General features: G+C 35.7%; 1 protein-coding gene across 1 annotated transcript in view; it reads right to left on the reverse strand.

Moving 5' to 3' along the window:
* Positions 1-11,634, reverse strand: part of LOC107687933 (centrosomal protein kizuna-like) — a 23,356-nt gene extending 11,722 nt beyond the window's left edge. The window contains exons 1-6 of the mRNA XM_016485422.1: positions 11,465-11,634; positions 10,812-10,874; positions 9,389-9,551; positions 5,169-5,249; positions 1,976-2,555; positions 1,692-1,839 (exon numbers count right to left, since the gene is read on the reverse strand). Coding sequence (XP_016340908.1) covers positions 1,692-1,839; positions 1,976-2,555; positions 5,169-5,249; positions 9,389-9,551; positions 10,812-10,874; positions 11,465-11,529 — 1,100 coding nt within the window. The 5' untranslated portion in view covers positions 11,530-11,634. The remainder of the gene's footprint in view (positions 1-1,691; positions 1,840-1,975; positions 2,556-5,168; positions 5,250-9,388; positions 9,552-10,811; positions 10,875-11,464) is intronic.
* Between the last annotated feature and the right edge of the window lie 530 nt (positions 11,635-12,164).

The following is a 12,164-nucleotide window of genomic DNA, read 5'->3' on the forward strand; positions in this document are numbered from 1 at the left end:
GTGCTTGAAATAAAAGCTTTTTATTTCATTGATTTTTATTGATGGCTGAAGTGTTAATATTTTAATCATAGGCCTATAATTCATTGTATAATAGACCTGTTTTAAAATACCTTTTTTTAAAACATTTTAATTGAGGAGGACATATATAGCTTAATCTTTTGTTATCCTAACAGCACGTCAGTTATTTGGTAATTATTGCGGGGCAAATTAATTGTACTAATTTTAATTTAATAATAAAAGTAACTTCATAATAATAATATTAGGCCTAATAAAAATAAGAATGTAACAGGTCTACATTATTTGGAAATGCCAAATATCTTAATATTGCCAACAATTGATGTTTTTGACAATATCTCTGGCTATCGTCGATACAAGATCATCGTCTTTCGACACAACCCAGCAAGGGGAGATTATCGCGGGGCCTTTCGCAGTGCGTGTCCTGCGTGCTCGTCCGCTAACGTTACGCCACTGGGCAGACAGCACATTGCCTGTTACGTCGTTTGGGCTGCCTTGTTGAGCACAGTGGCACTGAGCACATTATATTTCACACACTTTAAGCTCTTTTATTTTCCAAATGGGCATCTCACTGGAGGATTATGTTTGTTTGGAACATTTGACTACAGATTGTTTTGCAAACGAAGCACAGTGCAATAATATATATAAATATATATATATATATACCTAGTTACTAGCCATATTGCAATGAACGATCTAGTTCAGCCTATGACTGACTGGAATAGTGTGTTTTTCTTTGGGGGCTGTTGCGTCGTTTGGGCTGCCTTGTTGAGTGCAGTGGCACTGAAAACATTATATTTCACACACTTTAAGCTGTTTTATTTTCCAAATGCAATAGGATTAGTCCAACGAATCGAATCGTTCGGTTTGTAATGCTTACCGAACAGAAAGCCTCGTACCGAACAGTTCAATACGAATACGTGTATCGTTACACCCCTAATATATATATATATATATATATATATACACAAAATAATAAAATAATTTTTACTTATTTGTAGTGAGTCAGGGCATGCAATGCAATAAGAATATTTAGCAAACTTTAAATCTGGCATTTACATCTAAAGTTAATGTACAATTTAAAGTCGGTGTGAAATGAAAATTCAGCCATTATATTTTGTAAATGCATATTAAAAATATTTTTGTGAACGATTCATCAATGTATGTTTCTTTTTTTTTTTTTTTGGACCTCATAATGTTCTCATAAACCTCATAAAACTCAATCTTCCAGTGAAAATGGCACATTTCTCTCTGCTGAAGTATGCCGGACATCTCAAACATTCAGTCTGCTTAAACTCTGGGCCTCCATAATCAACCACAAGTTTGCATCTATTTATTTGAGTTCAACGTCCAAGTTCCAAAATCCACTCAACACTGGAGTACAGTACCAAGACCCTGCCCTACATTTTTTTTTCGATAATGCATTTCACTCATCGCTATTTCCATTTCATTGTGACTTAAAAATCACAATCTTTCTTCTAATAATCAGAGACATCTACAGGATAAGAGACAAGCGATAACTTAGATTAGAGAATACAATACTGTGATCTCATTGCTAATGAGAAATCTATTTTGGAGTAGCAAACATTCAGTAGGGCCAGTCTTTACTGTCTTTCACTGAGTTTCTGGCTGTGTTCAGAAGGAAGAAATTAGTCCTACAATCCTAGCAACTTTACCTGTTGGGGGATTCGAGAGAGTCAGGCCTTCCAGATTCCTGTGTGTTGACCTGCTTGTGTGCACCACCTTTGGTTTGAAAGGATATTACATGCTGTTCTTGAATTACAGCATCTCTTCTCAAAGCGTGATGTCTGCTGCTAGTGTAATCTGAAATGTGTAGAAGATCATAAGTATAATTCTTAAAATGGGCTAATCAAAAAAAAAAAAAAAAAGTCAAGTCATATCAATAAATCTGCTTAATCACAATGTACAATTGCAGCTAATTGAGCAGAAAAATTCAAACCTGAAAGATCTTGATGTCTTGGTGCAGAGTCACCTTCATCCTCTGCAGACACTTCCTCATCCTCACCTCCAGAGTTCACGTATTGTGAGGAATCTCTTGAGTCAGTGGTATCTGAGGAAGGACTGCGGGTCAGGCACCTCCCTAATGACACAATGTCTGCAGGCTTCTTCGCGGTCATAGATCGAAAGGACACTTCGGCTTCTTTCAGGGTCATGTGAGGTGAGTTAAGTTCTTTCCATCTATGCTGCTCTCCTGTCCTCTGAGAGACATCCCAATCAGACTCCATCTGCTTTTCATGCACATCACTCAAATGTCTGCCCTCAAGGAAATAACCTGAGTTTAGAATGTCATCAGATGAAATGGCAGTGCCACTGGCTTTTGAAACATGGGAGTGCAAACAAAGGCCACTTTGTAGAGGACAGAGTGAAGGATGATTAGGTATCAGCTCTGTCTGAGATGGTGAACGTGTGGTTGTGACGCCATCATTTCTTGATGAGCCATTGGAGGTCTGGTGACCCGTGAAGATGACAGCACTCTGTGATGATCCCTGTGTGCTCGGAAGCTGTAACCTGCTCGGGAGCTGCGCAAGTCAAACAATATATATGGAAGATGTAAGTAGTGGATGATAGGAGTTAATGGCAATTCACGCAAAAAAACAACAAAAAAAAAAATCTCATCATTTACTTACCTTCATGTTGTTCCAAACTAAAACTAAAACCAAAAATTGAAATAAAACAAACATTAACCGAAATACATACATACATACATATATATATATATATATATATATATATACATACATATTTAAAAAATGTACTAGTTGCCAACTTATTTTTGTTTAGTTTAAGTTGAAGTACTGAAAATAACTAAAACTAAATAAGCTAATTTGAAAACTAAAACCTTTGAAAATATAAGGGAAAAAACTAATAAAAATGAAGGAGAAAAAACATTGCTAAAACCTTAACTACAATAAAAAAATTGTATTTAAATATTAACAAAAACTACAAAAGTATATAAATGACTCTAAAATAGAACTGTTTCTAAACCTGTATGATTTTCTTTTTTCCTGTGGGACACAACATATTAAAAGTGGTATATAGCAACCAGTTATGATTTGGAATACTGCATGCTTTTTTTTTTTCATGGTGCTTTTCATCATTTTTTAAATCCTCAGCGTCATTCCCTATTTGATTCCACTGTATATTGTGAAAATTATGTCATCTCCTTTTGTTTACAACAGTGAAAAGAAAGTCATACGGGTTTGGTAAAACACAAAGGTGAGAAAATTTTCATTTTTGGGTAAGCTAACATTTTGAGGAGAATTGACTGTTTGTGGCATGTCCTTTTGAATACCCATGGGAAGAGTTTGTTAATATTTTGACAAATGTAAAAAAGTTAAATATTTTTCAAATATATCTGTAAAAATGTGATATACTACTTTTCTATATTCATGAAAATGAAAGGAAGTAAAACTGCAGAAAACAAAAAAGGCATGTCAAGTACACCGAGTCAAGAGGTTTAGAAAGTGCTAAAATGAACTGGGTGGTCAAGGATACCTTATTGCCAGCAAGTGGGAGCTACATTTCTGATATGCCATTCTCTCATTGCTTTACTTCCACTAGTCCTTGGCCTCAAAACTCAACCCTGACAATTCAGGTTACAGTGGCTTCTTTTCAAATAAGCTTTAATCCAAAACATTTCAAGGTATCATTTTTGTGGCTTTTTACAGACTGACTAGGATTTCTTTTGGTCAAGGTTAGATTTTCTTCCAACTGTCTGTTCAGCTGAGTGCACTGAGATCAGTGTCTTAACTTTTAATCTTATTAACAATCCTATGCTCCTAAACTCTGTTTCATGACAGAAATACCGCACTACGGAGGAAGAGTGGCGGATGGGTACAGAAAAAAATAAATCAACACATAATAATAAAAAAAAAAAAACATGGCTTCTGTTTCTTTTCTGATAAGGGTCTTAAATACCAACCCGTTAACTGCTTAATAACATCCACTGTAAACCATGCAGTCTGTCTGGCAGATCCAGTGTAGAAGTAAAAAATAAAAAAAAAAAGAAATGGAGTGAGAGGAAAAGTTAATTTTTTGGCTGAGTGATTCCATCGCTAGCTGCAGGGCAAAGTAGAAAGTGTTTCGCTAAAGTAGCAATTGATTCTTCTATCAATCTGCGGCACGCGCCTGCTCTTCCAAGGAATATATTAAATATGAAAATCATATCCCGTTATCATGGCTTCCCAGCTTTCAGGCTGGTAAGCTTCCCTTAATGAATGCTGCAGCCTCGGGGACATGCACACAGCCAGTGGTGGCGCCTATGCATAATGGAGTGATTCCTCCCATCTCTGCTCATTACAATATCGGCAGGCTGGAGGGAGGGGGGGATGCGGCACAGTCACAAGTGACTGCTCTAGACGGAATGCTCCAAGTCATTATGAGCTGTCTTCCACATTTCATCCGAGAGAGCTCGAGTCGCTTGAAGAGAGGGAAAGCTACAGCCACGGGCTTGAACTACATCGTCAGTGCAGGCAAAGCAGCTAGGATTAGACACCTGCGGCACTACAGATACGACGAGAAAAATGAACAGCCTCACGACCGCCGCCGAGGAATCTACATAACAGCGACTTTTATTCGAGGGACTGACAGAAAGAGTTCGGACGCATATTGTTTTAGCTGTCAGACACATGATGTGAAATAAACACTGCAGACAAAACTGACAGACGGTCAGTTGGATTGCATTAGCTGCCAGTGGCTTCCGCAATACTCTTTTTCATTCTTTTTATTTTTTTTTTCTCATTTTAAATAGCCTTTTAAAAATGCGTAATATCATTTTGTTTTAAGACTGTGATACTCCTTTGTTAAACCAAAGCAGCCATTTGAAGTCATTTGAGTAAAACAGTAATTACTTCAAGCACTTTCCAATTTGCTTTTGATTATAAATTAATTGTGGCCTTTGAACACTGATACCCCATATAAACTGTCAAAAGTGTCTCCTGAAGAGGGAGGCTGAGCTGAATAATGGTTGTGGTATTTTTCTCTACAACTCTCAACTCTCTTCTTTTGAAAAAACGACACACTTCCATTGGATCCCATCACAGCACTGCAGTTTTATCAAAGGCACACAGATAGCTTTGTAAATTCCCCACTGAACTGTGATTTCCATAGATGACATGATAATTTTCTCTTACCTCGTCCGCTTCTGATTCCCCCCTGCTCCCCATTTTCTTCCTGTCTTTCTTCAGTCTGGTAATATGATTATTGTACTCCAACTGAAATTAATTCAAGTCAAATCATTACTAACATAGATCATTTTCAACAATGCAAACGACAAGAATATTTGCTTTATAACCCTAGTTCTAGTAAAAAAAAAATCTGTAGTGACTGCAGTTGCAAGACACAAGTACACAGGAAATTGCAATTTACTCGAATCTATAACCTCCTTTTTCATTAAATATTACAAACAAAGCAGCGGAGGAGAAAAATATGTTTATGCCCCTAAACGTAGCACTAATCAGTGTGTGTATTCCTTTGTGAGTGCCCTTAATAGTGCCTGCCAAGGCTCTTAATCAGTTTGGCGAGTTAACCAGTGGCAGAGATGAGGGCACTGGGATTACCTCCAACCTCCCACTTCATTCTCGTAAGACAATGTCTGCACTCCCAAAAGGGACCAGAGTAACAAACCGTTTACACCCCTTTTAGACGTGATAACACAGCTACAAGCAGACAAATCTTAGCACTGTTAAAATCTGGGTGGGGAAGAAAAAACGTCAGCGAGGGAAAGAGAAAGAGTGTTTTAGAGTTGAATTTGATGTTTTGAGGTCATGGTGTGAATTTGAGCAATTAAGTAATAAGGATCAATTTAGTGTAATAAAAATCAAAGTGATACTCCTTGACTGGCAGCTAAATTAGCAGGTATCTTTTCCTACTGCAATTCAAAGCAACCATTTCAGCAACAAAACAAAATATAACAAACACATTTGCACACACACACACACACACACACACAAAAAGTAGGAAAACGGGTTCTTTTCACAAAAAGGCAAATTCAGAGGCACTTCACTATCTGAATACAGGGCGATTAATTTGTGGTGGTGTAATTAAACAATTTGTCTAATTTGATATTAAGCTGTGGAGCACTGTTCAGTTTTAAGTGACAATCTGACGGAGCTGTTGTTTTCTTTTTCTCATTTGTGTGCAGTGATAAATGAGTGCTGGAGTGTTTATGATTGTTCCCAAACAACAATAAGTGCGAATGTTTAAACACTGGAAGACAATTAGACAGACAATTACAGGATTATGGCAATGGTCTAATTGAGGCTCAGAATATACTGTATGTCTGTGGGAAAAAAAAGAATCTCTTAGTTTTGGGAAATACAAATCAAATATTCAGACTACACTAAAATTGTTGCTCCCGGGCAGCTGTCATTTGGGTCACTGCATATCATGGTAAGTATAACACACAAGACTTCACATTTCATTTCACGTCTACAATCAGAACAACACAAACATGTGTTCTGACATGAGAATAACACAAAATAAAATAACAACCAAAAGACAGGCTGGGCTGCCAAAGCGACAGTTTGATTTGATGTATTTGCTCTAAACTAGGGCTGGACAATAATTCAATATCAATATGTATCACGATATAATTTTCTTCAATAGCGGTGATATGATTTTTAAACACATTTCCGATATACATTACCAGTGTTTCCCATACATTGATTTATTTGTGGCATTTGACCAGTGTTGGGAAGGTTACTTTGGAAATGTAATAGGTTACAGATTACAAGTTACCCTATTTAAAATGTAATAGTAGTGTAACTTTTTCAATTGCTTTATTAAAGTAATGTAACTGATTACTTTTGATTACTTTTTGATTACTTTTCTAAATTTCTAATGAATGTTTATTTGCAACTGTTAATCATTTTCAAACATTTACACCATGCAGGGTTAACCTTACAGTAGTGCTCAACACTGTCAGACTTTCACAATCCTTCATCATTTGAATTAAGATGATCACATTTGAACACATCCACCACAAAATCAGACTTTAGTACCACCTTTTACTTTGAGATTGATCTGAAGTTCAATGCAGATTTAAAATAATAAGAAATAGTTAATAGATAAGAAATCTTTGCATAACTACAGGAAGCACTGCATCTAACAATGGTTTGGAACGAAATCAATTAAATCTGTATGTGGATGTGTGTAAATATTCAAATGTAATCCCCTTTGTAATCGTTAACATTTTCATAAGTAACTGTAATTTAATTACACATTTTTTCTTAGTAACTGTAACTGATTACAGTTACGTTTATTTTGTAATTAAATTACGTAATGCCGTTACATGTAACTAGTTACTCCCCAACACTGCATTTGACTAAGTTGAATAAACATGAGCACTGCACGTTTCAAAATCAAAACACGTCGCGGGTGTTTTATATGAATGTATCTTTGAAGGGGAAGGACTGTCTTCAGAAAGGTTTCGATGGCATTTTCATTTGATCTGATAAAGAAGCGTTCATGAGCGGAGCTGATTTGATTACAGCCGTTACCGGGGAAACCACTGTTTCTGCTGCTCTCAAAGCGCCTCCTGCTGGCAGACAATCAGTTTGCAGTTTCAATAAGCCCCTCTCCAGCAACATGTTTTTGTTGTTTTTTGTTTGTTTGTTTTCTGCAGCAACTCAGAGCACTTTTCATACACTTTATACTGGCTAAAGCACATTTGTTTTTGAACAGTAAGATTTTTAATGTTTTTTTTTTTTAAGAATTTTCTTCTGCTCACCAAGCCTGCATTTTTTTGATCCAAAGTACAGCAAAAACAGTAAAATTTTGAAATATTTTTTTACTATTTGAAATAACTGCTTTCTATTTGCATATATTTTAAAATGCAATTTATTCCTGTGATCAAAGCTGCATTTTTAGCATAATTACTCTAGTCTTCAGTGTCACATGATCCAGAAATCATTCTAATATGCCGATTTGCTGATTATCAATATTTAAAACTGAGTACATTTTTTTTTTCAGGTTTCTTTCATGAATAGAAAGATCCAAAGATCAGCATTTATCTGAAATACAAAGCTTTTGTAACATTATGCACTATTCCATTCAAAAGCTTGGAGTCAGTGTGATTTTTTTTTTTTGGAAAGAAATTATAGAAATTAATACTTTTATTTAGCAAGGATGCTTTAAATTGATCAAAAGTGATGATAAACACATTTATAATGTTACAAAAGATTTCTATTTCAGATAAATGCTGTTCTTCTGAACTTTCTATTCATCAAAGAAACCTGAAAAAATTCTACTCGGCTGTTTTCAACATAATAATAAATGATTTTTGAGCAGTATATCAGAATATTAGAATGATTTCTGATGGATTGTGTGACTGGAGTAATGATGCTAAAAATATAGCTTTGAAATCACAGGAATAAATGACATTTTAAAATATTTTCAAATAGAAAGCAGTTACCATGGGGGAAGTCGTGGCCTAATGGTCAGAGAGTCGGACTCGTAAGCCAAAGGTTGCGGGTTCGAGTCTCGTACCGGCAGGGGTTGTTGGTGGGGGGAGTGAATGTACAGTGCTCTCTCCACCTTCAATACCACGACTGAGGTGCCCTTGAGCAAGGCACCGAACCCCCAACTGCTCCATGGGCACCGCAGCAAAAATGGCTGCCCACTGCTCCGGGTGTGTGTTCACTGCTGTGTGTGTGCACTTTGGATGGAGAGCACTTAAAATGCAGAGCACTAATTCCAAGTATGGGTCACCATACTTGGCCACATGTCACGTCACTTTGTTTTAAATAGTAAAAATATTTCAAAATGTTACTGTTTTTGCTGTATTTTAGATCAAATAAATGCAGGCTTAGTGAGCAGAAGAGGATTCTTTAAAAACATCAAAAATCTTACTGTTCAAAAACTTTTGACTGGTAGTATATTTTAGCCTATAGTTTGAAGTTAAATATATTAATATTAATTAGGTGAGCCTGAGAAGATTATTTGACAGTGATTTCACATTTGTTTGTATGAAGGCTAAATACAAATAAAAGGTGAACATTTTTTTTTCTTCTAAAATATTATATGGTTTTATATGAGGTGTCAAAGACTTGGCAAATTCATTTTTCATAAGTTTGTATGCACAGACATCTGTTGTGGGCATTCTTGGCAGTTTTTACGAGGCTTTTTTTTAATAGTGTTGATATCGATATCGGAATTATATCGTATCGACCGAAATTAAGAAATATATCATGATATAAATGTTGGCCCTATCGTCCAGCCCTACTCTAAACCAAATCAAACGTACATCTTCAATGATAAAAACTGTGAAACAACAATACACACAGAGTCAGTACTGTTTTAAGAAGCGCATATGATGGATTTTGGGACAGATGAAGCTGCCCAAGGTTGTTACCCTCTTTTGAAGCAGCCTGCTACAATCAATGGAGAATTCTTTCATTTTTGATGCCAAGTTCTCCACATTCCCAAGAAGCTCAAGGTTGCGTGTCTTTGCTTGCTGCTCTCTCTCGCGCAGCTCCTTGTAATAGCAGCGCATCTTGGCACACTTCAACTTAGTCCTGTGAGCAGGAGACAGACATGAAACGGACAGCTTTGCTTCTCTCTCTCTCTCTTTTAAGAAAAGGCTGCACTGACTTTGTCTATTATTTATGGAAATAAATATAGAGACCTGTTACAAATAGGTCAAACATTACTATAAATAGGTTAATGCTAGCTTATTAGTATAACTAAGTGCTCGTTACTGTGCATAGTACAAGACAAACTAAAACACTGCATATTTGTCAAGGGCCACTTTACAGTAGTACTAATGGATTCTCCACAGCTAAGATGGAGTTTTGTGACTAGCAAAGGGCGAAAATGGATAATGATGGCTGAAATTTTAAAATGAATGATAAATGCTGGTCTACTAACCTCTCACATACCCTTGACCGTCATGGCCTCATATCAAAATTCTTTATTTTTATAAATGCATTTAATTGAGCCATCATAAAAACAAACTGTTCTCAAGCACTTAAACAGAGACAGATGACACAGTAAGTATCACAAAATCATTAATGAGTGCGTAGTCTACTTATTTGTCCTGAGATAAACATTTTTATTGGAGAATGCCTATTATATTATATCAGTGAAACAATAAAACAATTGAAGTAACGTTAGCATCAAAAATTGTCACTACAAAATAAACTCATCGAAATAATAATAATAAAAAATACAAATGACAAATAATTACTCAAAGTAATAAAATGAAAGCACAATAAATATAATACTGTACATAGTGAAAGATGATAAACATTTATTTTCTGCCCTGAATACAGTCCTACATAGCAATGCACATTCACACGCCTCTGGCTTGCTTAGTTGGGGACACTTCATTTCCAGCGATACCGTTGACTTGATTGCAAAGATACTATTTAAACTGAGCTGGATGTTGACATCACTGAATTCAATGATGAACTGTCTTTAACTGAAAAATTTGTGTTTACTATTGTCATTTTGCATTATTGACACTATTTTCCTAATTAATGCTGTTCAGTTGCTTTGACACAATCTGTATTGTTAAAAGTGCTATATAAATAAAGGTGACTTGACTTGACTTGACATCAAAACATGTGCTGTTAGCTACATGAGGTGAAATCCATATTCATCAAGCTATCTGCCTTTTGTCTACATATTTACAATGGTTTTATTTTTATGGATTCTATGTGGATGCTGGTGTAGGATAATATAAATCATTATATATTTTATATAATTCTGTTTGTTTCTTGATCAGATATTTACAATTAATATTTTTTGTAAGGTTCTAATGTTTTTATACTTACAATCTTTCCTCTGATCTTAAGTAGGCAAACAGTTTTTCCTCCAGCTCATGTCTCCCTCTCTCCCTAAATACAGAAAAAAAGAATCTTAATACACCTGCAGCTTTCAGAGTTCATGTGTAGCATTTAAACATATCTTATGAAATACATAGCTTAAATAGATTTTATTACATAGAGGCCTATAGTTTAAACAGATTACATTTATTACATAACCAGATAGCGTTACCAAATATACTAACTTTATAATACAGTATAACTTTACATTTCTCACAAAAAGAAAGCGACCAAATATTGTGATACAGTATACAAATCTGTCATCCTGAAAAGCAATAATCTGTGAAAGCTAATGTTAATTTTTGAACTTGTTTAATACTGAAAAAAGACAGATAAGCAAACATCTGACATACTACTTGAGCTCACTACCACACACAGATTATTAATAAATTAGTTGTTATTTTAAACGCTATAATGAGTAGTTCAGCGCACTCCCACTAGTTATCGCTCGTCTCACCGAGCTCGACAGCTACATTCCGTTGAGAGCTGAAATCTACTGCGCTGTCTCATTCAAGGCCCACTTAAATTTCCTAATGTTTATTTCTAGACAATACAGCATCTATCTAAGATGAAAGAAAAAAAAATGTACACCATGCTCTTACCGTTCGTGCATGCTCTTTTGAATATTCCCAATATGGTTGAAATACTCGGTGTTGCAGAAAGCCATAGCTGTTTTGTTCGCTCTTCACCTCGGTGTGACAGGGCGCGTTGTTTACAGTGGTTGCCATACGCACCGTTACCCAGGAGACCGCGCGAGCTAGTTTACTGAAGGGCGCGAAAATTTATCTCAGGCGCTGCTAGACACGTCGGCTGGAACAGGAGTGAAAAGGTACAAATGGCGCGTTTTTACTAAAGACATCCACATTAACCCGACACAAAAAGTACAAACCCCACGTTTTACCTCAGAATATTACTATTTAATAATTCATATTTAATACGAGACGAAACATACAAATAAAACAACATCTTCCACAAGAAGATGCAAATGTACAAATGTATCTTGCCTTTTAAAAAGGTATTGTGATGTAAGTTATATTGTAATGAATTAAAATGCTTTTGGGTGAGGGTGCTTCAAAATAAATAAAGACCATTCAGAAGACAACTCAGTAAATGTTGTAATTGTTCATACAGGCCTACATTTTATTTGAAACCCTCCATTTCCAACTTTTACCTGTTATAGTTGGGTTGCGGTATGATCTTATGGTGGCCGAGAAGTGCAAAGCAAATCAATTCTGAAAACAAAATAACAAATTACAAACGCAAATGCAAGTCTAAAAAACAAAATAACAATTCAGAAAACAC

Source organism: Sinocyclocheilus anshuiensis, unplaced genomic scaffold (assembly GCF_001515605.1).
Source record: "Sinocyclocheilus anshuiensis isolate Anshui unplaced genomic scaffold, SAMN03320099.WGS_v1.1 scaffold421, whole genome shotgun sequence".
Taxonomy (NCBI): Eukaryota; Metazoa; Chordata; class Actinopteri; order Cypriniformes; family Cyprinidae; genus Sinocyclocheilus; species Sinocyclocheilus anshuiensis.